Source organism: Pleurodeles waltl, unplaced genomic scaffold, assembly GCF_031143425.1.
Source record: "Pleurodeles waltl isolate 20211129_DDA unplaced genomic scaffold, aPleWal1.hap1.20221129 scaffold_84, whole genome shotgun sequence".
Taxonomy (NCBI): domain Eukaryota; kingdom Metazoa; phylum Chordata; class Amphibia; order Caudata; family Salamandridae; genus Pleurodeles; species Pleurodeles waltl.
The window spans coordinates 2,116,567-2,142,884 of record NW_027150398.1 but is presented as its reverse complement, the minus strand read 5'-3'; the positions used below and the strand labels follow the sequence as shown (position 1 = coordinate 2,142,884).

The following is a 26,318-nucleotide window of genomic DNA, read 5'->3' as shown; positions in this document are numbered from 1 at the left end:
CTATTTCCCCCAGTTAAAAAACCAAAAAAAACACAGCCCTCTCCTCAATGGAAACCTTAACATAGTCTTATTAAAATGAATGGATCCTCCTTTCAAGCCTATGTACAAGATAGATCTGCAACACTTATCTTGGGGAGTTGTTTTTCATAAGCATCAGTCAAGAGAGTGAGTGACCCTCAGGTTCTATGTGGCAGAGAATTTAGCACAACCTTCCATCATTATAAGGTTTTATCTATCCTGTTGTCTCTTGAGACTTTGTGTCAATTCCTCGCTTGAGGTGTACTCCTGAATCTAGCATGATGAGGAAAGAGTTCAGCACTTACGAAAGTCCAGCTGGCAAGGTCCCACTGGACGGTACGCCAACGCAGCAAACATAACAGACTCTCTCAGCTGGTTCAAAGTATACAGATCCGGTTTTATGTGATAGTCACAAGCCCAAGGGTAGTAGTTAAAGCCTCCGCCACGTGTGCACAAATTACAGCTTTATATTCATGTAAAGGGCAATGCCTTAGCACTCTCCAGCCTGTCTCTATTTCCAGGCCATATGTTGCAGAAGCTGCAATCTTATTAGGAACGACGCTAAACCTGCAGACGTTGCAGGAGGGCGAAAAGCACACAGTGATGCCTGCACAGTGAAATGCACAACACACAAACAACATTTAACACATAAAAACACATCACTTATATATTAGAAAATAGAATCATATCTCATGGATCCTCCTTGGGGGGGGGGGGGTGTGGGGGGTACCCTTGGAGTCATACTCTGCAAAGATAAACACAGGAGTCATGATATATCTCTCTGTAAGAAGCTATGTTAAAAGTGTGTTTGTCCCTCCTGCTGCTTAAACCAGAATTGTACTTTCTACTCCAAAGCGTCACTCCTGCCAATCAACCTGTCTGTCTCCTGCCTAAGGTCTAAGTGTTTTCAACCTCTGTGAATTCCATTCATTTGTAAAGACAGAGAGGGCATTGCCTGGAGCCAATTACACATCCTCACATGAACACGTTACACTAGACTGCCAACCTTCCAAAAATGTCAGCCCCAGATGGAAAATAAAGTGTGTTCCCTTGAGGACCCCGCTTGAAGTGGTCGAAACACCCTAATTCATAGGTAAATCAGACATCTGGGATATATGAAGATAGTATCCACGTGGGACTTTCACATTTTGTGGGTGTTATATTAGTATATAAGGCACAAGATTATGTGCAATTATACAAGATACTGCCATGTGATGGCGGGTTAACTCTCCATTTACATATTACAGGTTAAAATACTGAAGCTGACTGATGATAAGATGTAGTATGGTTATATATTAGCACATAAGGGGTGTGTATTGGCACATTCCCCATAGGAGTGGCAGCAGAGGGCTAGGCTTGAAACATGTAGACCACACATTAGGAAGGCAGGTCCATTAAACAACCCCCCGTCCATTCACCCCGTTCTTAACCAAACTGCCACTAGGGCAGTTATTAAAACATTAGTTTACCTGGGAGGCAGGTATTTTTAATCTTAAATCACAGTGGTTCACCTCTAAAGTAATCCGTTTGTCGCAGCATGCCTTGTTCCTCAGTGAAACGTGAAGGGCCCAGTGATGAAGCATGCCACCAAGGGGTAAGCCTAGTGGGTGAGGGTTTTCTAAGGAAACTAATCAGTTTCCTGGAGATTTTTTCTGGAGGGTTAACCGTGTAGATACGGACTGGGCTCTTGTTTGGCTTTAGATGCATGACCATGTAGGAGGGTAAGTCCTTCCCTTAAAACTTCCTTCCTTACTCCCTTTAGTTCTTTTTTTGTTTGTATGATAGCCTTACGTTTTGTCTTTACAAATGCTGGAGTCCAATTTACATAGGCATTCACAGGTCTGGCTAAATCTTGCTTTTCCTTTTTTACTAGAGCCAGCTCTGATTTTTCAAGTCAAGTAGACAAGTTTCATTTGCACTGTCTCCTTGAATTGAATTCCTGTACTTGTAAGTAATAATGGAAAGCACTTCTGTCACCTACGTTGACTCTTGCACGGTTCCAAATAGCTCTTTTTTAAATTTCAGAAATGTGAGCCCAGAGCTGCCCTCTTCCAATCCGGTCATAGCTGGATGGATAGGATCTTTTGTTACAGCTGCGTTATGAACCCCGTACCATGGCGTTTAGGGCTGATGCCATAATATGGAAAGAGCTACATCTGCAGTGATAAGAATATGCCAGGGTCAGACATGCATGGCTTCCACTTGGAGCTCAGTCCATAACTTCTCTAAGCTTTGCTGTTGTGGCCCTAACTCCAGACTTTGCATATCCTAGTGAGCCAGTCCTCCCTGCTTAACTTTGAGTTTCATGATTCTGCCTGGGATCCTTGTTACTTGCCTTTGAGGTTGTGCTATGCCAGCTGGCATTTTCTACATTCTGTACATTTGGAGAGAAGCATATAATGGAGAAGCATGGGTTACTTACTTACGATCACAGTTCTCCATCACGGTTACTCTCTAGAATTCATACAAGTCATACTCTCCTCCCTACTGTGCGTAATCATAGTTTGAATCCGAGTCTTGGATCATTTCTTGAAATGTCCATCAGAAGTTGACTGCCTGACTCGCATCTTGCTTGCCCTAATATGATAAAGTAGCATCCAAATTCTTATATTTTCTCAGATAAGTTTTACACTCATGTAAATCTAAATATAAGTGCAACATTTCCTGGTTTCTTTGTCATTTACAAAATTAAAGCTATGTTTTGGTTTTCACTCAAATGCATTGTAAGTCTGTTCTTGCATATATTTTTAATTTAAAGATGTGGCCATGGTGTCTTCTCTTGGCATGTTTTCTGGTTAAAATGGTTTATAATTTGAAAATATATTTACACAATATTTTCCCAGCCCTTCTCCTCATACAATCTGTGTGTTTGTGAATTCAGAGGGAATACCTTCCCTCCTGGGTGAACTCCTCCTGTATATACTATGGGTGCTTGTTGAATAGTTACGCCCCTGCTGCTCTTGGGTGAACTCCCTTGAGCATATCCTGTGGCTGGTTGTTTAATGTCCATTCCTGTGAGCTGCTACCTGCTGCTTGTTACTATCCTCTGCCGAGGATATACACACACCATGGCTGATCACACAATGTCCATTTCTTTGGGTTGCTTCTATGGCACTGATGTTAGACTCTAGAAAATAAACTACAGTTGATGTAAGATTGAACTTTGAAAGGGTAACACCCTTCACCTCTGGAGTTTTCCCATGCCCTTTCAGTGTAGTTTAAAGTGTATTATGCAAGCACTCCTATTCTTAAACGTTGCCTTATACCCAAGATTGTTTGTACAGCTGCATCTTCATTATAACTCGGGATGGACAGTCCCAGCCAACACACTTCCCACATAGGCCACAGGGCACTTGTGCAATTCTGTCTATACATTATCTCTTATTTAGTACTAGAGCGTTCTGTATCACTTTTTTGCTTTAATACATGAAGGGCCCAACAACAGAAAACACAATAAAAGCGCAACTCTGGTCTGCAGGCATGACCAGAAAACACTACTCACATAGGCTATGTGACATACACCATCAAAGCATTCCTACAGAGAAGCTGCTGCCTCTCTGAACATGTGATTCTGTTCCTCATCAGAGGTGGGAAGCACTGTGTGATTGTAGCTACAGTACACAATGCATAACTAGAAGGCCAAATATTTTTTCTATCCCTCTCCGCCACCAAGCTTCCTCTTATTCTGCCTTTCATTTATCCATAGTACTATTCTCTTGCCCACATCTTTTGCCCCTGCCCTCACACTCGCTTTCTTATTCCTCCACTTCTCATTTATCTCTCCCTCCTTTCGCACTCCCTCGGCCCCCTGTGCCCTCAGCATCCCTCCTTCTGGCTGAATGTGAGATCAGAAACTATGCACTAGGAACACCCTCCTACAAGTGGATTTTCCCACTCTTCTTCAGATCTGTACTTTACTTGTAGCCTCAGTTTTATGCCAAATTAAGGTGGGGTTACCGGTTTAATTTTACTGACCAATTTTTTTTATCCTCTCTTCTCTTAGGGTGTACTTCGGAGAGGTGCAGCTGAATGGTCTAGGAGAAGGTATGACTCCAGAGGGATGCTATTAGAGCTGAAGTCACTGTCTCCTGAATTTTGCTGTGTGTGAGAGTGGCAGACATTGTTGACTGTGCAGGGTGTAGATTCTGCTTCCTAACCAGTGCTGTGTAGACACTGTTTTCTGATGTGTTTTTGTGTGAAGGGCAGATGCTGTCCTCACCTTACTTGAGAGAGCTCTGTAGGGCTGGCCTCCATACATCTGACGTATGCGAATTGATGCCTGGAACTATATACAGCCTAGAAACCCTTCCTGCGGTTGACTTAGCTGATTATCATAGATTTGGCCAAGACGTTTTGCACAACCTCTTTACGGAGGTTATAGGACTTTTTTGTTTTGTTTTTGTTGCTGTGGTTTAACTCACAAGGTTAAGAATGAGAGAGCGAGGGTGTAAGTGTTGTAAAGAGTTACCTTTTTTGTGACCACTTTATCAAGAAATCATTTAGTCCTGAGCTAAGCCTCCAACCCGAAGGTTAGAGGAGGCTCATTTCCCTTGGAGAATTGTCCACCCAATTTAAAGATCGCTTCCTGACTGGCGGAATCCCTAGGCCTACATTGGAGCCACCATACCAGTGGCTCTGCTGTAGGCTGAGAGAATTGCCAGATGGGCTGCATGTTTTACACCCACTCTGCATTTCTGCTTGGTCTGCACAAACTCTCAACGACTTTGTTTATGTAAAGCAACTGTCATTGAGTGATTTTCCTGCCTTGGACCACCTTGCGAGGCATGGTAAATCTAGTGACATCTGACCTGCTCTAAAATAGGATTGGTTGCCGGCCCTCATAAACTGGTTGCCTTTTTGGCAAAAGAGCCCCCTGGACTCATCTTTGCACTGGCAGAGCCAACTGAGAATCTGGCGTTCCCTCACCTCTAAAGGGGTGGGTGAAACCTCCAGAGTTCAGGGTATCCTCCTTTTTTTTTTTTTTTTTTTTTGCAGATGCTTCGATTCTGCGAAACGCTGAAGTACCCCGTACGTTCATTAGCTGTTTCTAGTATTACCACCTTCCTGCTGATCTGTAGCCTCACTGTTTTCAGGAAGGGAGCTTTCATGAGCGGTGCCGTAGAGGCAAGGAGCAGGTTCATGCCTCTTGACACATGCGTGCGTACGGTACCATTAGGGCGACACAGTGGGTTAATAGCCTCTCAGGCATGTCCCCAGTGGCAGTGTACCCACATATCTGGTAATGGGAACTGGCCTGAAAGTAAATACAATAAAATAAAAAAAATAAAAAAATCAGCATATGCTTGAGCTGACTGAAGATGTTCTTACATCTTGTAATCAACTCTTGTATTCCAGTGAAGATGAATTTGGTAGTTATCTAGTTGGGGTGCAGTGCAGGAATTTCTCTTTATTGGGCGAGATGTGGGGGAATGTGCTTCCTGATTTCTGCAGGACATTAGGACATAATTGGCTGGTTTAGTATTTAACTTGCAGTATGGACGTGATCCTTTCTCAGGAGCCGTGTTGAGTGAGTTTTCTGCTGGTCTCATTGGAAAGCCTTTTTAAAATCTCAGTTGGTCTGAGGAGTAATAAACTGTCTCTGCTGAAAAACTAAAGTATTGACCAGCTAAGGCGTAAGCCTGATTACCGTAATAAGGTTTCTCCTTGTGTAAGGTTAATGAGACACATTATGTAGTAGGTGACACAGTAAGCGTTCCTTCTTGTGTTTCCTCAGGTTTTCAGACCGTGCGGGCTGGCACTGTAGGGACCCCGATTGGTACCATCACGCTCTCCTGCGCCTACAGAACCAACCTGGCCTTCATGTCAGGCAGGTGAGTGTCAGACTCTTGAGTGAGGACACAGTGCTCAAATCCAGGACTATGGGACACATTTCTCTTCCAGGGGATCCTCATCAATAGTCATAAACATTGAATATTCCCGCCCTTGTGCGGGGACCCCGGAGCATATATAAAATACACACATATAAAGTATGAAATATGCACGAAAAATATATATATAGCATTTTTAGTAGACAAATTTTCATACTAAACTCATATCTACATGTGTAAAACAGCAATGCAGGCTATAATCATAAACAGGCTAAAATGCTTTATTTCTATGGCGTTTTTTAAAAAAAAATCTTTCCAAAATTACAATAAGAGAAAAAATATCTACCAAAGCCCCACAACTGGGCTTAGGGAAATAAGCAGTAGTAATCATCCGAGAAAAAAGAGAAAAAAACTACATTGAAAAACAATGGAGCATTCTTAGCCAATAGGCTGCATGCAGGTTAACACAGGAGAACCATAAAAACTTTGGCACCGTGCCTTTAAGACCCTGAGCACCTCCAGTATCCTACCATGCCTCAGGGGTGAAGGAGAGGTGACAGTTGGTTCACAGTTAGGTCAGTTCTTTTTTCCGGCTTCTTCTGAGAGGATCCTGGAGCATTGAGCTCTCAGTTTTTCTGAGTTTTTCTTAGAAAAATACTTTAAAAAGCGTTTTTTTTCCTACTTTACTCGACATCTAACATCATTGTCTGAGTCTGGAAGTTTTTTCCTGACTGAAAAATGCCTTCACTTTTTGTGAAATGCCCTTCCTGTGAGAAGAAGAAGGCCCAGTCAGATCCACACACTCTCTGCATTGTGTGCTTGCCTCAGAGTCACTGCCCTGACACTTGCAAACACTGCAAGAACATGTCGAAGAGGACTCTGAAGGACAGAGAAAAGATCAGGCTTCATGGGCTTCACGAGAGGCAGAAAACATCATCCTCTTCGCTTCCCAGGCAGCCAACAAGCCACTCTCAGGAGAGAGAGGCTAGATCAACATCAGCAGGTAGGAAGATACCTGTTTGTTCCCCGTCGACGTCGTCGCTGCCACCATCTCACCGTCATAGATCGACGGCGACCCGACCGACGTCGAAGGATACGACGTCGAGAGAACATGGCCACCGCAGGGGCATATCTCCGTCGACGGCGACCCGCCGATCGACGTCCACCCATCACCGGCGTGCACATTCGCTGCTGAAGGCCGCGCGCCCCTCGACGCCAAGAAAGGCGACGTCGAAATCGCCCCAACGGCGAGAGCGAGGACATCCGCCGTCGACTGCCCACCGCTCGACATCGAGGCACACGACGGTGAGCAGGTCGCGGTCCAGAGATCGCTGTTCGTCAAGACACTCAACTTCGAGGCATTCAACGTCGAGGCAGGAACAACCGGCGGCGCTCCCTTCGACGTCATTACGGCTGTCGTCGCAGGTTTTACCTGTCTCGCAGGGAGCAGAGCATCGGCTTCCGCCAGCAGAAAAGACCACGCCATCTCCAGTGGTTTCCATAAGAAGTGGTTCATATCGGTCGAGAGCGGAATCGTCGGGGCATGTCTCACCCATCAATTTGTCACCAAGATGGTTGGAGAGCCTTAATAGACCAACGGCCTCCCCAGACTCCCAGTATTCAAGGATGTACTCTCCTACTGCCTCTCTCCCGAGAACACCATCACCGACAACGCGAGCAGAACGGGCTCGTTCTGCTTCTCGCCAGCCGACCACGAGGCCTGGGCGCTCTGCTACAGTATCTCGCAGCAGATCTCGTTCCCAGCGGCGATCCAGGTCACGATCAAGACACAGAAGGTCGCCTTCTTGGTCATCGTCAGGGTCATCCGTCAGACGTTACTCCCCCACCTTAACAGATTCTCCACCAGCTAGGGTTTCACCGGTGGACGACATCACTACTTTTAATGAGGTGCTTGTCAGGGGAGCGCAGAAGGTAAATAAAGTTGTTCCAGAACCATCAACCTCCTCATCTGTCATTTTTGAGACTCTACAGCATAGAGCGGTTTCGAAAAAGCTACTGCCCCTAGTGCCTGGTCTGTTGCAACCAACCATGGACACCTTTTTAGCGCCAGCCACCCTCAAATCGGCTCCTGCTAGGATTTTGAAAAAATATAAAGCGCCTGAACAAGACCCTTTATTTCTCAGAACGGATCCGCCGCCGGACTCGGTCATATTGGCCGCAGCCCGAAAGACTCACTCGGTAGCATCATCCTCCACGGTCCCACCGGACAAGGAGAGCAGACATCTAGACTCTCTGGGGAGAAAAATGTGCGGCACGGCGGCATCTATGATGAAGGTCTCCAGCGCGTCTGCACTTCTAGGCAGATATGACCGTTCACTGTGGGACTCTCTGAACAGGTTCACAGAAAAGTTACCTAGAGAGGACAGGCAGGACTTCCAAGAGATCCTTCAAGAGGGATGTCTGGTTTCCAACCAGGTCATCAGCGCAGCGGCAGATGGGGCAGACTTAGCTGCACATGGATAGGCACATGGGATCTGTGCAAGAAGGTCTTCCTGGTTGAGACTGACTGGATTAAAACAGGAAGCACAACAGCATATCCTAAATCTTCCGTTCAACGGGAACTCGCTGTTTGGTACCCATACAGACGAAGAAATGGCGCGCATGAAGACGGAAGTGGACACCATGAGGGCAGTAGGCCTGGAGAGGAAGAAGGACTTCAGGCGAAGGTATAGGCCTTATGATAGGCGCCCTTTCCAGCAGAGGGTTCAAACCCCTTACTGGTCCCAGAGGCCACAGCAGAGGCAAGGACGCCCGCTTTTTCAGTCCCGTAAGGCAACGAGGGTCAAGTAGACCACAACAGTCCACACCCAAAGCGCCGGCCAAACAATGAGGACTCGCTTCCCTTAACACTGTGCACCACTCCGGTGGGGGGAAGTATCACAGACTTTATTCACGAGTGGAGTGCTATAACAAAAGACAAATGGGTGCTCAACATTGTCAAGAATGGCTACTCTTCTTTTCAGGCAACCTCCACCGCACTTGCCACCAGCCAAATGCAATCCGTCTCACGTCAGCCTATTGCGCAAAGAGGCTCTCGCCCTTTTACGAAAGAAGGCAATAGAAAAAGTTCCACTCGTGCACAGAGGGAAGGGGGTTTTACTCCCGCTATTTTCTGGTGGCGAAAAAAGGCCGAGAGGGCGTTTTCAGACCAATTCTGGACTTACGGCTACTGAACAAGTACATAAGAAAGCAAAAGTTCAGAATGCTGGCTCTTCACCAGATTTTCCCTCAGCTACATCAGGGAGACTGGATGTGCTCCATCGACCTGCAGGATGCATACTTTCACATCCCGATAGTTCCCAAGCATCGGAAATTCCTGCGCTTCCAGATAGCCTCACAGCACTATCAGTTCAAGGTGCTACCATTCGGCCTGAAATCTGCCCCCGCGTTTTCTCGAAATGCGTGGCAGTGGTAGCGGCACATCTACGAAAACAAAAAATCTTCATTTACCCATACCTGGACGACTAGCTACTGAAAGCCTCCTCTCCGGATCAGGCGAGAACCCATCGGGACATTGTGCTCAAGGTTTTCGAGTCTCTAGGTCTTCAGGTCAACTACCAAAAGTCCACCTTGATTCCAACGCAGAACCTCCACTACCTGGGAGCAATACTAAACACAGAGCTCCAAAGAGTGTATCCTTCGGAGGAACGACTATTATCAATAAAGAAAAAGTGTCAAGACCTGTTAAAATCCGACGCACCTACGGCCCGTCAGGTGACATCTCTGCTGGGCTCCATGGCATCATGCATTTTCATTGTCCCAAATGCCAGGCTGCATATGAGGCCCCTCCAAGAGGCGTTGGAGAACAACTGGAGCCAAAGGACAGGTCGCTGGGAGGACAGAGTGCGGCTACCGATAGCAGCACGTCAGTCATTGCAATGGTGGATGCACAGACCTCACCTGTCAGTAGGGGCTCCGTTTCACCAGGTAATTCCATCCGACACTCTGGTAACGGATGCGTCTCTTCAGGGATGGGGGGCTCATCTAGGTCCCCTTCAAGCTCAGGGCCTGTGGTCCGACAACGAAAGGACGTACCACATCAATCTGCTGGAGCTCAGAGCGGTCCATTTAGCTCTCAAGTCTTTTGCTCCTTCGATTCAGGGGAAATCTCTCCTAATACAAACGGACAATACAACCACAATGTATTATTTGAACAGACAAGGGGGAACAAGATCCCTACCCCTATCTCGGGAGTCCCAAACAATCTGGCATTGGCTCCTGGCCAGAGGAATGTCGCTTACAGTGGTTCACCTTCCAGGTCAACAAAACGTGGAAGCAGATTTCCTGAGCAGACACCTAGAGGACGACCACGATTGGGTCCTACACGGCGAAGTCGTTGAAGACATCTTCGCTCAATGGGGTCGGCCTCAATTGGATCTCTTCGCAGACGAGGTAAACAAGAAACGCGTCCAGGTTCTACCGTCCGGGATCTCGAGGGAATGCCCTGTTGCTCGACTGGTCAGGGATATTTCTCTACGCTTTTCCACCGATCCCCCTCATACCGGCAGTGATCAACAAACTTTACAGATCCAGCACCAGAATGATTCTCATAGCTCCGCAATGGCCCCGTCAGTTCTGGTACACAGATCTCCTCAACCTATCGGAACAACCTCACAGGAGGCTGCCGTGCAGACCGGATCTTCTGAGCAGGATGGAGGGCAGGGTCCTGCACCCCAACCTACCCTCTCTGAGCTTGACAGCATGGCTCCTGAATTCCTGCAGTATGGGCACCTAGGGCTCTCGCAGGAGTGCATGAACATCTTGAAGGAGTCCAGACGACCTTCCACGCGGCGTTCTTACACGTTTAAGTGGAAGAGGTTCTACATATGGTGCTGTCAGCAAGGTCAGAATCCCATACGAGCTCAGGAGGAGGTCATACTGTCTTACTTACTCCATCTGGCAAAATCCGGTCTGCAGGTATCATCTATTAAGGTACATTTGTCTGCCATTACAGCCTATCGTAAGTCACCTTCTCAGGAATCCTTCTTTACGAAACCAGTAGTCAAGGATTTTTTAGAAGGTTTGAAAAAAGTTTTTCCGCCCATTCGGAAACCCTCCCCTCCATGGGAGCTGAACATAGTACTGTCAAAACTTATGGGCCCTCCTTTCGAACCTATACACAAAGCCTCTTTGCAACACCTTACGTGGAAGACGGCTTTTTTGGTAGCCATCACTTCCGCAAGGAGGGTCAGTGAAATTCAGGCTTTGTCCTCCAAAGAACTGTACACAGTCTTTCACGACAATAGAGTAGTTCTGCGAACTCGCCCATCATTCCTACCGAATGTGGTGTCAGAATTCCACATCAATCAGACTATTTCTCTACCAACTTTCTTCCCCAACCCGGAGACTCCGGCGGAGAAAGCGTTGCACTCCCTAGATCTGAAAAGAGTGCTAAAATTTTATTTGGATAAAACAAAATTGATTAGACATTCCAACCTCTTGTTTGTAAATTATGGTCATTTGAGGACAGGAGAGGCAGCATCTAAACGAACCATATCAAGATGGATAGTTTCTTGTATTGTTAATGCTTACCAGTTGGCTAACAAACAACTACTTGCTAGACCTAAAGCGCATTCCACAAGAGGAAAAGCGGCTACTGCTGCCCTCCTTAACAATGTTCCAATATCTGAGATTTGTAAGGCTGCTACATGGAAGTCTGTACATACATTTACTAGACATTACTGTTTGGACTCAGATGCAAGGGCAGACGCCCAAGTGGGGCAAGCCTCTCTGAGAAATTTGTTTGCATGATACATATCTATTCCTGCACTTCTATTGGACAGTCCGCAGAGTCAAGGGATGGGCTTGCTAATCTATTCAATGTTTGACTATTAATGAGGATCCCCTGGAAGAGAAGGATAAGTTACTTACCTGTAAATCCTAGTTCTCTTCCAGGGGTATCCTCATCAAAGTCATAAACAACCCACCCTCCTCCCCGGACGCACGTCTCCTAGAAGTGCAGGACAGACTATCTTTCGAATCGGCTACACAGCTTGTCACAGTAAAAAAAGTACTGACCTAACTGTGAACCAACTGTCACCTCTCCTTCACCCCTGAGGCATGGTGGGATACCGGAGGTGCTTAGGGTCTTAAAGGCACGGTGCCAAAGTTTTTATGGTTCTCCTGTGTTAACCTACATGCAGCCTATTGGCTAAGAATGCTCCATTGTTTTTCAATGTAGTTTTTTCTCTAGTGATTACTACTGCTTATTTCTCTAAGCCCAGTTGTGGGGCTTTGGTATATATTTTTTTTCTTATTGTAATTTTGGAAAGATTAAAAAAAATAAAATAAAAAAAAACTCCATAGAAATAAAGCATTTTAGCCTGTTTATGATTATAGCCTGCATTGCTGTTTTACACATGTATATATGAGTTTAGTATGAAAATTTGTCTACTAAAAATGCTATATATATATTTTTCGTGCATATTTCATACTTTATATGTGTGTATTTTATATATGCTCCGGGGTCCCCGCACAAGGGCGGGAATATTCAATGTTTATGACTTTGATGAGGATACCCCTGGAAGAGAACTAGGGTTTACAGGTAAGTAACTTATCCTTCCCAAACCATAACACATTTAAATTGCACAGTGTCTCTTTGTTGCAACAGTTCTCCTTCTGAGATCTGCCACTATAGATATAGAGAAAGTATAATAGTTATGTTTAAGTTGAGACTTACATAGAAAATTATTTTTTAAAATTTCATTTGATGCATACCCCCAAGTCCTCTATTAAACATTCTGTATAGGTTGGTCATGTTGGGTAGTTTTACCCATTTCATGATGTAGTAGAATATTTGCCCTCTGCTACAGGAAACATTGGTGACTGGAATTACACAAAACGTAGCCTTAGAATAGGATAGAACTGTAGTATGCACAGGTCCTTTGTGTGGTTTGGTGAAAAGCAGTTCAGTAGTTCTTGAAATATATGCATCATAACAATTAACAGGCGTCTTTCCAAGGGTTAATATTTTATATATCATGGCTGGTTCTCTCCCACATTCATGAATCTGCACACATCCTTTTAAATGTTTGAATCTGATTGGGTGAAATAGCTTTTTTGTGTCAGACGTTTTTGCCTGGATGTGCAGATCTGAGCTTTCTGAAGTATTTTGTTGACTGAAATATTTTGTTGTGTGTATCATTACACAATGCAAGGGATCTGTGTCTACTCAAGCATTGGAGGGTTTGGAATTCCAAAAAGGCAAGGGATGTACTCCGTTTTTCTGCAGCTATATTTGCGCCGTACAAGTTCCTCTAGATAAATAGTGAAAATACACACACGCTTAGATAAACCCATACATGCAACCTCCAATCGCTGGGAAGCTACGTAAGCCTCTCACCTGCGCCAGACCAAGGACCTCCTTAACTTCAGGAGACTACTCATGACCTGGGTGTTCGAGCAGTAGCAGCACCCTCCAACCTTCCCCCGCCCAGCGCCTTGAGACCCTCATGGGTGAGTAGTGCGCTTTACAAATTCCTTGATTGATTGTAAGAGCTACTCTGTCCTTAGAAAAATTGTAAAATTACGTAATCATACAATCAAGGTAAAGTGCCTGTGGAAATACACAGCCATCGTATTTGAAGATCTGGTACTGCAGGAAGGAAAGCGCATAGAAGTGAGCATGCTACCATTCCTAGGAAGGGTGTGGGGGTGAAACAATTCCAAAATATAAGCAACCAGTCAAATTCCTGAATTTCGGATTAACCAAAGTCCAACCCTTTTGTAGAAACATGCCCTCATACTTACTGCTGTTTATAAAGAGGCATGTTGAAAGCCCTCCCTCTTCCAAGATCCCTGAACATAGCTGTAATTCCGGTGAGGGTCCTATTAAAACTCCCCTCTTTACCGAGTTTTCATGCAGATGGCAAGCAACAGCGAAGCTGTGCATATGACGCATGTACGTGAGGGTGTACACCTTGAGTCAAACTTGCATTCGTAATTTCTCAGAGAGGAACTGAAGCCTGTCTTTTCCTAGCTGTAGGAGAGTGGATTATTATCTAGTGTAGTGTTGTGGTCTCCCCATGTGATGATGTCCCAATCTTCCGCTCCATTTAGGTTTCTTTTTTAAAAAAAACCTTAGCTCAGTCCTGGATAGCTGCAGCACAGAGCAGTCAGGCTTAGTCAAAGGAATAACGGTAAAGTATTTAGAAGCACCAATTCAGGCAATGAATAAGCAGCAAAACACCAGTGTATAAAAATAGGGTATTTTTATCTTAAAATAGACCCAAAAACTGCAAAAGTCTATTGAGGGAATCTGGAGACAGGACTTTTCAAAGTTGCAGTAAATCACTTGAGCAGTTGTTAGCCAAGCGGCTAGTGCAGCTACTTCTCTTGACTTGGATGGGCCACACCAGGGTGGGTTCCACCACAGGGACCACTCTGGTCCAGAGGTGCAATCACCTGTGCTTCTACTAGTCTGAAGGTCCGTAGTGTCTTTTTCTCCTGTAACGCTGTCCAGCCAAGAAGGGGTCCTGGTCCTGGGGGTGCAGGATAATGTGATTCTGAAGATGCTGGTGACACAGAGGAGATGCGGTGAGTTTTCCTGAGGCCTCCCTAGCGTTCACAAACGTCAATGATCTGCTTTGGCCTCAGGACTTCATCTCCCACAGTGCACCCAGGGAATCCAGTGCAAGTCCAGACTCCACTCGTCAGCAGGTCTCCCGTGGGAGCAGCAGGTCCAGTGGTTTCTTACATGTAAGTAATTATTTTCGTTTCTTTCTTGGGACCAGAGTCCACTTCAGCTTTGGCTACGGGCCCCGCAGACTTGGAGACAACTAAGGAAGGTTTAGGACTCAGTCACCCAGTACACAGTTGGGTGGTCAGGTGTTCCTGGGGAGCTGGGTTCTTGAGGAGTGCTGGGGTCTTCAGCTTTTGCTGATTCTAAAGATCAACAGGGGGCTAGCCATGTCGCCCTTGGAGTCACCTCTTTCATCCTGGTGCAAGTCGCGTTATTTTCTATTAGTGGGCACAGCAGGTACAGTACCTCTTTGTTTGGTCCAGAGAGCAGCAGGACAGTTCTTCTGTCGTCTTTCCAGCCCATTAGTGATATGAGGCTTGTGGGTCTGGGGTGTCACTTTCTTACCATATTCGCTTCAATAAGACGGGAGAACTCACTAGCAAATGGGGCAGTAGTTCCCATGAGGCCACCCTTCCCGCTTTACATCGCTTCCTGAGAGTTTGGCCACCAAACAATCCCAGGATATCCGCTTCTACCCATATGGCGCAAGCTGTCTTCCCATGTAAAGAACGCCGAGCACAACCCTGGGATGTACCCAGCATAAGAACCACTCTTCTTGGAAAACCAGTTCTGCAATAGGCTTTCCCCTGGTTTTGTGCAGCAGGTGCCAGACTATCTGCCTACACAAAGGGTATGCAAAGGTGTGGTCGCCATTTGCTTCGGTGAGGCAGTAGCCTGTTTGATACTGGACCATCCGTGGCCACCACCCAGTAGACATCCTGCAGGAGGAGGTCACACCCTCCTCCCTTGAGTGATTCTCTCACTCCTCATTTCATGGGAGTGCTTCATACTTCCTGCCAGGTTGGGGTGGAGTGTAGCGGGCATGAGGGGGGCTGGAGGGAGCATGTGGGGTCAGGTGACAACAGCAGATAGTCAGGACATGTTACCAGAGGTTGGGCAAAAAGTGGTGACATTCAAAAGTCATCTTTCTATTAAGTTACCTTAAATCAGATTTCAGCAATAAGTCTGGTTTAATGAAACAGTTACTGTGATATCTTTGAGTAATAGCTTTGGTGATCCCAAATGGAAGTTAGCATTAGTGTGGTGATTAGTGAAACCTCGTGTTACCCAATGGGACCACTGGCCGTGCTCTAGTGATTAGTGCATTAGCGTGGTGATTAGTGAAACCCCATGTTAGCCAATGGGACCCCTGGCCGTACTATAGTGAAAACAACAATTTCATGTTTTTACTGCCAGGACATGTTAAACACACAAGGAATGTGCCCTTCTTTTTAATACTAATTGTAGTGTCTGACATCCGATCTTCGGGTGAAGAAAATCCAGATGAGTCTCGGATAAATTGTAAGGCATTTATTTCCGTTAATCTGCATACAAAGAAACTCCATCCACGTCTAAGAGTCAAGTCTTCTCTTTCTCCAGCCCCACAATCCTCCACCATCTAATACCAGAGTGTGGAGGTTCTAGAATGGTGGAAGGTTGTGGGGCTGGAGAAAGAGAAGACTTGACCCTTAGACGTGGATGGAGTTTCTTTGTGTGCAGATTAACTGAAATAAATGCCTTACAATCTATCCGAGACTAATCTGGATTAGAAATGAAAATATACACTATTTCAATAATCATTACTACACTACTAATAAACAATATTACACTAAGCACCCTGGCTGGTGGGCTACCAAGGCCTTTCCTGGCAAAGGGGTTTGTTTTGCCATGGCTAGTTGGGAAGTTTAAAGCTACCCGCCTAGGCTGCGTTGTCAGGCCTAGAGTCCCATTGTCAGCTTGTCACTGCAGTTGTGTCACAATTAATTGCTGCAGCCCGCTAGTGACATTAAACTTACTAGCCTAGGGTACCTCTTGTGCCATAGACTAGTGACTTATTACATGAAATGAGCCAATTAGGGATCACCTAGCTACACACATACTTTTGGGGTTAGAGCACATGCAATGGGGCCTGGAGTGCAGGACCCAATGTACTACAGTCGAAAAAACAGCATTATTAGACCTAAAACTTAGGCCTTGATCTTTTGTTCCCATGTAGGGTTCTGCACCATATTTGACACGTTTTCAAATGCAACGAAGGCCCAGCATGTAATTTGTCTGCAGTTATCTGCAATGTAATGGGAGGGGTGGGGGGTTGTTAGGGAGACTGAGTCAAAAAAGACATATTTCCAATTTTAGCTTGCATAGAAGTTTAGCTGGTACATGCAGCAAAACAACACCAATGAGACTCCAAACTTGGTATGAAAGTAGACGTTTATGCAGAAAGCACACGTCTCGTAGTTTGGTGTTCATTCGTTCAGGAAGTTTTAAGACATTAGCGTTTAAAAAGGGTGCTGTGTGGCATTTCTAGAGCTTGACAGTTTAAGATTGTTTTATTTAGATATACATAGAAATGGATCCACAGACAAATTACTTTACCAAAGACGATTAAAAATCCATCATTACATTAATACTTAAAAGAATAATGTACAAGTACAGCAGGGTGGGCATACGGAGAAGGAAGCTCAAAATCAACAGCAACTAGTTAACACAAACATTTTAGGATCTAACAATTAAAAGACAAAATCTATACAAGTAAAATCAAATTAAAACATGAACAGCGATACAGATGTACAGAAAAGGCATGTTTTCATAATAAAAAATTGTAAAAGAAGTACACATTTGTTCTAAAATTTCACAAATCAATGATTGCATAAAGGGAAGACGTGGCTCCCTAGAAGTGTAGGAGCGTTTCCCCGCATTATCCTTGCTACAGTTTTGAAAATGAGGAAAGGAAGTTTTTGACCTGTAAAAACCCTTTACCAATGGGGGATTCATCATGAGATACAGGCCTCTTCCTATATTGCACAGGCTTATTTAGATCAAACGAGGGCAATAGATTTGTTTTTTATGTTACACAAAAGAGGACAAAAGAAAAAGACAAGGGCTGTGTCCTGAATCCTGGCATTACAGAATGTGCAACTCTGTGGGCCTTCTGTTCCCACTTCTTTTACCCATGGATGAACTCATAAAGGAACAAACCAAATTTTAACTTCATGAAATGCTCTCATCAAAAGGTCATAGATTTGCTTTTAAATAAAACTGCATAACACCAAGTCTGCTAAATAAACAATTCATTCGGAGTCTTGCTGGCAATGTTTAAGGTCACTTTGGTAGCTCTTGAATTTTAACACATTTTTCAGTTTCAGGGCAAAGCATTTAATTGAATCCCTTGCAGACATTTCCCCATTGACATGCTTCATTGATCGGCAGAGTGAAAAAATAATGTTGAAAATGTGAACACATTTGCTAAATCATGGGAGAAAGCATCCCAAGTAGATTTTAATAGAATATTCAGGGCTTTAAAATTGTTGCCCTTTAAAGCCAGTTCTGATCTGACCATCTCAGTCGATGAAGAGTGCACTAAACTGAAGTATGATTTCCATAGTTTGGATTGGATACTTACTTGTTTCTTCAGGGCCGCAACCGAGTGTGACTCTGCCGCATACAATGCCATAAGGAGGGAATGGAACCCAACCATGGTAAAGATTGCTCAAGAACCAAGCCAGTAGCAATTGCTCTGGAAACGTCCCCTTGTCATGGTTTTCCCAGGTTAAATTATTGGAGATATTATTTTGTGTATAATTATAGGACTTTACAATTTCAAGTTTGAAATCATTATGGCACCACTGCTGTCTGCATTGTACTCCTGAAGCTCCATAATCTTCATGTTCAATGGCATCTGTCGCTGTAGATACGCATGTTCTGCAATAGCTCGCCATCTGGTGTTGGGCCAGAGTGTTACAAGTTGTTTTTCTTCGAAGAAGTCTTTCGAGTCACGGGACCGAGTGACTCCTCCTTTTGTCTCCATTGCGCATGGGCGTCGACTCCATCCTCGATTGTTTTTTTTCCGCCATCGGGTTCGGACGTGTTCCTGTCGCTCCGAGTTTCGGAACGGAAAATTAGCTAATTTCGGAAGATTTTCGTCGGTATTGTTGCGTTCGGGATCGGCGTACTTAGATTCCACACCGCATCGAAGATCGGAGAGCTCCGGTGCCCTTCAGGGTAGTTTTTTCGATCCTCCGTCGGGGCCTGGTCGGCCCGACCGCGTGCTGAAGAACGCCGATGGAACGGACCCCGTTCCGTTTCTGCCCCAAATGCCACAATAAATACCCCTACACAGACCAACACTTGGTCTGCAACCTGTGCCTGTCACCTGAGCACAGCGAAGACACCTGCGAGGCCTGTCGTGCGTTCCGGTCCCGAAAAACACTCCGAGACCATCGAGCCAGAAGACTTCAGATGGCGTCCGCTCCGACAGCCCAACAGGAGTTCGAGGAACAAGAAGAGGAAGGTACCTTCTCGATCCAAGACTCAGACTCCGAAGGATTCGACGATACACAAACCGTGAGTAAGACGTCGAAATCCACTCAAAGGAACATTTACAAGGCCCAGGGGACGCCACTGCCACCAGGCCATGGCTCGACCCATAAAATCGGTGACCGACCGTCGGCACCGAAAAAGGCCCAAACAGTGCCGAGATCGTCCGACTCCGGTCGAGACACCGGCACGCAGCCTTCTCGGGACCGAGAAAGTGCTGGAGACAAGCCTCGACACCGAGATGCCGGTGTGGACACGGCTCGACGCCGAGACAGCGGCACCGAAACAGATCGACGCCGAGAGGTTTCGGCCCCGAAAAGGAAAAAAGTCACCTCGGAGCCGAAAAAACACGCAGACAAAGTTTCGATGCCGAAACAGACTGCAAGCGACCCAGCTTCAGGCTCTTATACAGAAGAGCACTCGCTAACCTCCCAAATGCAGAAGCATAGGTTTGAGGAAGAGCTACAAGCAACTGATGTAGACCATACGCAAAAGCGTATCTTCATTCAGCAGGGGACAGGAAAAATAAGCACCCTTCCCCCCATTAGGAGAAAGAGAAGGTTGGAGTTCCAGACGGAACAAACACCACAACCAAAAGTGGTGAAAAGAGTTACACCACCACCCTCTCCTCCGCCCGTGATTAACGTTTCACCAGCACAAACTCCATCACACTCCCCAGCTCACACCACCATGAGCCAGGGGGACCAAGATCAGGACGCATGGGACCTATATGACGCCCCAGTGTCAGATAACAGTCCGGAGGCATACCCTACAAAGCCATCTCCACCAGAAGACAGCACCGCGTACTCTCAGGTGGTGGCTAGAGCAGCACAATTTCACCACGTAAGCCTCCACTCAGAACAGGTCGAGGATGATTTCTTATTCAACACACTCTCCTCCACCCACAGCTCATACCAAAGCCTGCCTATGCTCCCTGGTATGCTCCGGCACGCAAAAGACATCTTTAAGGAGCCGGTCAAGAGTAGGGCAATCACACCAAGGGTGGAAAAAAAGTATAAGCCGCCTCCTACGGACCCGGTTTTCATCACTACACAGCTGCCACCAGACTCTGTCGTTGTAGGAGCAGCTAGGAAAAGGGCCAACTCTCACACATCTGGAGATGCACCACCCCCAGATAAAGAAAGCCGCAAGTTCGATGCAGCTGGTAAAAGAGTCGCAGCACAAGCTGCAAACCAGTGGCGCATCGCAAACTCCCAGGCACTACTTGCGCGCTATGACAGAGCCCACTGGGACGAGATGCAACATCTCATTGAACATCTGCCCAAGGACTTACAAAATAGGGCAAAACAAGTGGTTGAAGAGGGACAGACCATCTCCAACAACCAGATACGCTCCTCCATGGACGCTGCAGATACAGCTGCACGGACAATTAATACATCTGTAACTATCAGAAGGCATGCATGGCTCCGAACGTCTGGATTTAAACCAGAGATTCAACAAGCAGTTCTCAATATGCCTTTTAATGAAAAAGAACTGTTCGGTCCAGAAGTGGACACAGCGATTGAGAAACTCAAAAAAGATACAGACACTGCCAAAGCCATGGGCGCACTCTACTCCCCGCAGAGCAGAGGGAATTACAGCACATTCCGTAAAACGCCCTTTCGAGGGGGGTTTCGGGGTCAAAGCACACAAGCCAGCACCTCACAAGCCACACCGTCCAGTTACCAGGGACAGTATAGAGGAGGTTTTCGGGGACAATATAGAGGAGGGCAATTCCCTAGAAATAGAGGGAGATTTCAAAGCCCCAAAACCCCTACTACTAAACAGTGACTCACATGTCACTCACCCCCTCCACACAACACCAGTGGGGGGAAGAATAAGTCATTATTACAAAGCATGGGAGGAAATCACTACAGACACTTGGGTTCTAGCAATTATCCAACATGGTTATTGCATAGAATTTCTACAATTCCCTCCAAACATACCACCAAAAGCACAAAATCTAACAACACACCATTCCAATCTCCTGGAGATAGAAGTGCAGGCACTATTGCAAAAGAATGCAATCGAATTAGTGCCAAACACACAAATAAACACAGGAGTTTACTCACTGTACTTTCTGATACCAAAGAAGGACAAAACACTGAGACCAATCCTAGACCTCAGAGTAGTGAACACTTTCATCAAATCAGACCACTTCCACATGGTCACACTACAAGAAGTATTGCCATTGCTAAAACTACACGACTACATGGCAACTTTAGACCTCAAGGATGCTTATTTCCATATACCAATACACCCATCGCACAGGAAATACCTAAGGTTTGTATTCAAAGGAATACATTACCAATTCAAGGTACTGCCTTTCGGATTAACAACCGCACCAAGAGTCTTTACCAAATGTCTAGCGGTAGTCGCTGCACACATAAGAAGGCAGCAAATACATGTGTTCCCATATTTGGACGACTGGCTAATCAAGGCCCATTCGTTCATACAGTGCTCAAATCACACAAATCAGATCATACAAACCCTCTTCAAACTCGGGTTCACCGTCAACTTTACAAAATCCAACATTCTGCCGCGCAAGGTACAACAATACCTAGGAGCCATAATAGACACATCAAAGGGAGTAGCCACTCCAAGTCCACAAAGAATTCTAAATTTCAACACCATCATACAACGCATGTATCCAACACAAAAGATACAAGCAAAGATGGTATTACAACTCCTAGGCATGATGTCTTCATGCATAGCCATTGTCCCAAACGCAAGACTGCACATGAGGCCCTTACAACAATGCCTAGCATCACAGTGGTCTCAAGCACAGGGTCACCTTCTAGATCTGGTGTTAATAGACCGCCAAACTTACCTCTCGCTTCTGTGGTGGAACAACATAAATTTAAACAAGGGGCGGCCTTTCCAAGACCCAGTGCCACAATACGTAATAACAACAGATGCTTCCATGACAGGGTGGGGAGCACACCTCGATCAACACAGCATACAAGGACAATGGAACGTACATCAAACAAAACTGCATATCAATCACCTAGAACTTCTAGCAGTTTTTCAAGCACTAAAAGCCTTCCAACCAATAATAGTTCACAAATACATTCTCGTCAAAACAGACAACATGACAACAATGTATTATCTAAACAAGCAGGGGGGGACGCACTCCACGCAGTTAAGCCTGCTAGCACAAAAAATTTGGCATTGGGCAATTCACAACCAAATTCGCCTAATAGCACAGTTTATACCAGGGATCCAAAATCAACTCGCAGACAATCTCTCTCGAGATCATCAACAGGTCCACGAATGGGAAATTCACCCCCAAATTCTGAACACTTATTTCAAACTCTGGGGAACACCTCAGATAGACTTGTTTGCGACAAGGGAGAACGCAAAATGCCAAAACTTCGCATCCAGATACCCACACAAACAATCCCAAGGCAATGCCCTATGGATGAACTGGTCAGGGATATTTGCTTACGCTTTTCCTCCTCTCCCTCTCCTTCCTTACCTGGTAAACAAACTCAGTCAAAGCAAACTCAAACTCATATTGATAGCACCAACTTGGGCAAGGCAACCCTGGTACACAACGCTGCTAGACCTATCAGTGGTACCCTGCATCAAATTGCCCAACAGGCCAGATCTGTTGACACAGCACAACCAAAAGATCAGACACCCAGATCCAGCATCGCTGAATCTAGCAATCTGGCTCCTGAAATCCTAGAATTCGGGCACTTACAACTTACCCAAGAATGTATGGAAGTCATAAAACAGGCCAGAAGGCCATCCACCAGGCACTGTTATGCAAGTAAATGGAAGAGGTTTGTTTGCTACTGCCATATTAATCAAATACAACCATTACACACAACTCCAGAACATGTAGTGGGTTACTTGCTTCACTTACAAAAATCTAACCTAGCTTTCTCTTCCATTAAAATACACCTTGCAGCAATTTCTGCATACCTGCAGACTACCTATTCAACTTCCCTATATAAAATACCAGTCATTAAAGCATTCATGGAGGGCCTTAGGAGAATTATACCACCAAGAACACTACCTGTTCCTTCATGGAACCTAAATGTTGTCCTAACTAGACTTATGGGTCCACCTTTTGAACCCATGCACTCCTGCGACATACAGTTCCTAACCTGGAAGGTGGCATTTCTCATCGCCATTACTTCCCTAAGAAGAGTAAGCGAGATTCAGGCGTTTACAATACAGGAACCTTTTATACAACTACACAAAAATAAAGTCGTCTTAAGGACCAATCCTAAATTTTTGCCAAAGGTTATTTCACCGTTCCATCTAAATCAAACAGTGGAACTTCCAGTGTTCTTTCCACAGCCAGATACCGTAGCTGAAAGGGCGCTACATACATTAGATGTCAAAAGAGCATTGATGTATTACATTGACAGAACAAAAAACATCAGAAAGACTAAACAACTCTTTATTGCATTTCAAAAACCTCATGCAGGAAACCCAATTTCAAAACAAGGTATAGCCAGATGGATAGTTAAATGCATCCAAATCTGCTACCTTAAAGCTAAACGACAGCTGCCCATTACACCAAGGGCACACTCAACCAGAAAGAAAGGGGCTACCATGGCCTTTCTAGGAAACATCCCAATGCAAGAAATATGTAAGGCAGCCACATGGTCTACGCCTCACACATTCACCAAGCACTACTGTGTAGACGTGTTATCCGCACAACAAGCCACAGTAGGTCAAGCTGTATTAAGAACATTATTTCAGACTACTTCCACTCCTACAGGCTGATCCACCGCTTTTGGGGAAATAACTGCTTACTAGTCTATGCAGAACATGCGTATCTACAGCGACAGATGCCATCGAACTGAAAATGTCACTTACCCAGTGTACATCTGTTCGTGGCATCAGTCGCAGTAGATTCGCATGTGCCCACCCGCCTCCCCGGGAGCCTGTAGCAGTTTGGAAGTTACCTTCAATTATTTATATATGTATCATCTCAACCTTAAATAGGTGCATACTTAGTCACTCCATTGCATGGGCACTATTACTACAATTCAACTCCTACCTCACCCTCTGCGGGGAAAAACAATCGAGGATGGAGTCGACGCCCATGCGCAATGGAGACAAAAGGAGGAGTCACTCGGTCCCGTGACTCGAAAGACTTCTTCGAAGAAAAACAACTTGTAACACTCCGGCCCAACACCAGATGGCGAGCTATTGCAGAACATGCGAATCTACTGCGACTGATGCCACGAACAGATGTACACTGGGTAAGTGACATTTTCATTTTGTCTTTCCTTTATTCACCTTTAAATTGTGACTTTCTGAGTAACTTCATAAGGTCCCCAGTCACCTCGGCAGGCCAGTCGGCATGAGGGACTTCACATACATTAGCAAGGAACGTGATTTGGAACCCAACTTCAGCGGCTGTGCATTACTGTTATTAGTCCAGTCAGGAACCTGGCTAGGTTTAAAGAAAGTAGCAGAGGAGCTAGAACGCATTCCTGCTTTAACCCGCTGGGACATGGCGTATAATCAGAGCTTGAGCGTAATAAAACTCCTAGCCAATTTTGAGACAATAAGGTCTTTAAGGGGCATAGCAAGGAGTTGGCAGTACCCTTTTTAACACTTTTTGCCCTATTTGTTACCTTTAGCTAACTCCGGGTTAAAGTATTTGAGAATTCCTGACAAACCATCTTTGTTTTCTACAAACATAAAAAATCCTAAGAGGCTTGTTCTTTAACATCCCATGGGCCTAAAGACTGGCCCCACTTCGGGAATGAAATGTTGTGCTGGCAGGACTAATGGGGGAGGACCCTTTAGAGCCTATTCTTATCTCTATCATTTAACACTTGTCTTCTAGTGGTCACATTGTCCAGAATTTAGTGAGATCCAAGCCTTTTCAGTACAAGTGGTATATGTGTGATTCCTGAATGATGAATAATCCTAAGAACGAATCCCAAGTTCAAGGCTAATCTTGCCATCTTAATGACCAGTTGTGCTAATCACTTCTACAGATGGTACAGTTGTGACAGAGAGAAGAATACACAAGCTGGACAGTAAAATATGTCTAAAATTACTTAACTAAAAACAGAGCAACTATTTACAGCATTCAGAAATGTGAACAAGGTAACCTCCTTGTTCAAACAAGGCGTTTCCTGCTGGATTGTGTCCTGCATAACTGCAGCACGTGCAGGAGTAGTAAGACCACTTCCAAGGAACATTGGAGCATACCTGTGAGAGACATGCGCCGAGCTACAGCTTGAAGCTGCAGCCACATCTTCGCCAAGCACTGCTGCTTGTAAACACACTCAGGGGTAGAGTCGTACGGAGGACAAGCAGTGCTGAAGACTCTTTCACCCAGGAGAAGCTTCTTGAACTGCTTCGCTGATTTATACTCAGGCATAGGACTCTGGCAGGAAAGATCCAGTGATGGTGAATAAATATGTTACTTACCTGTAAGTAAGTCTCCAGCACTGGTATCTTTCATAGATTCACCTGTGACCTTCCCTTCTACCATCTCACGAGGCTTTACATTGGCTTCTCACCCACATTTATCACAGTTGAAAACATCTGCCAGAGGAAGGTCTTTGGGTCCCGGCCTCGCATTGCCTGAAGTTCAGGTCGACATAATAAAGTTGACCGATTGTCTTCAGGCTGTTGCTGTGTTCACTGTTATTGAGTGTAAACATACATTGCTTTGTTAACATTGATGAACAAGGATTCCCAGCCTGATGATGGGGAATAATTGAAGCATCTGAATGTATGAATGATATTAATTCTGGTGAACTGCAGTTAAAGGTAAGTCGCTCTTGTGGTTCAGCGATTGTATCCCTGGAAAGCCACTGTGATTTACCACTGATGGATCAGATCTGTTTATTCACTTTTATAGCACACAAACATGACAGTCACTTGTAACCTGGAGGCCAGCATCAAAATAGTGTAGACCCCACAGGAATAACAATAACCCGATACTCCTGCCACTTCACCCACTCGGTCACTTAGCCTTTCATCTTTTTACAGGGGCGCCCATTGAGGACACCATTCTGGGTCAGCCGAGTCTCCCTCAACCTCTTATGTTCTGCAGAGCTGCTTAAGCATTTGTGAGTTTTAGTGGGAACTATATGTAGTACTTAAAGAGCTCTGCATGAAAGCTCCCTCATATCCATTGATAGGAAATCTAGAGCTTCTTGAATTGTATACTGTCCCCTGTAATTGTAAGCGCTAGTTTCTCCATCCCATATTTGATGTAACTGTGACCTCCCTTTCCTCCACATCGCTGTGACGGCTTACGCCTATGGCCAGTAATATCTGATTTCTTTGTGGTGAGTCTGTTAGGCAGACCTGTCAGTGTGTATGAAGGAACATCTGGGTAGGTCTCTATGGAACATAAGATCTATGGTGTCCAAAACCTCTTTCCAGTATGGTTGGAGTCTAGG

General features: G+C 45.3%; 1 protein-coding gene across 8 annotated transcripts in view; it reads left to right on the top strand.

The window, feature by feature from the left end:
* LOC138281254 (autophagy-related protein 13-like) overlaps positions 1 to 26,318 on the top strand; it is a 363,183-nt gene that overhangs the window by 120,635 nt on the left and 216,230 nt on the right. For all 8 annotated transcript variants that reach the window (XM_069219574.1, XM_069219575.1, XM_069219579.1 and 5 more), the window contains exons 7-8: positions 4,022 to 4,062; positions 5,753 to 5,849. In XM_069219574.1, coding sequence (XP_069075675.1) covers positions 4,022 to 4,062; positions 5,753 to 5,849 — 138 coding nt within the window. The remainder of the gene's footprint in view (positions 1 to 4,021; positions 4,063 to 5,752; positions 5,850 to 26,318) is intronic.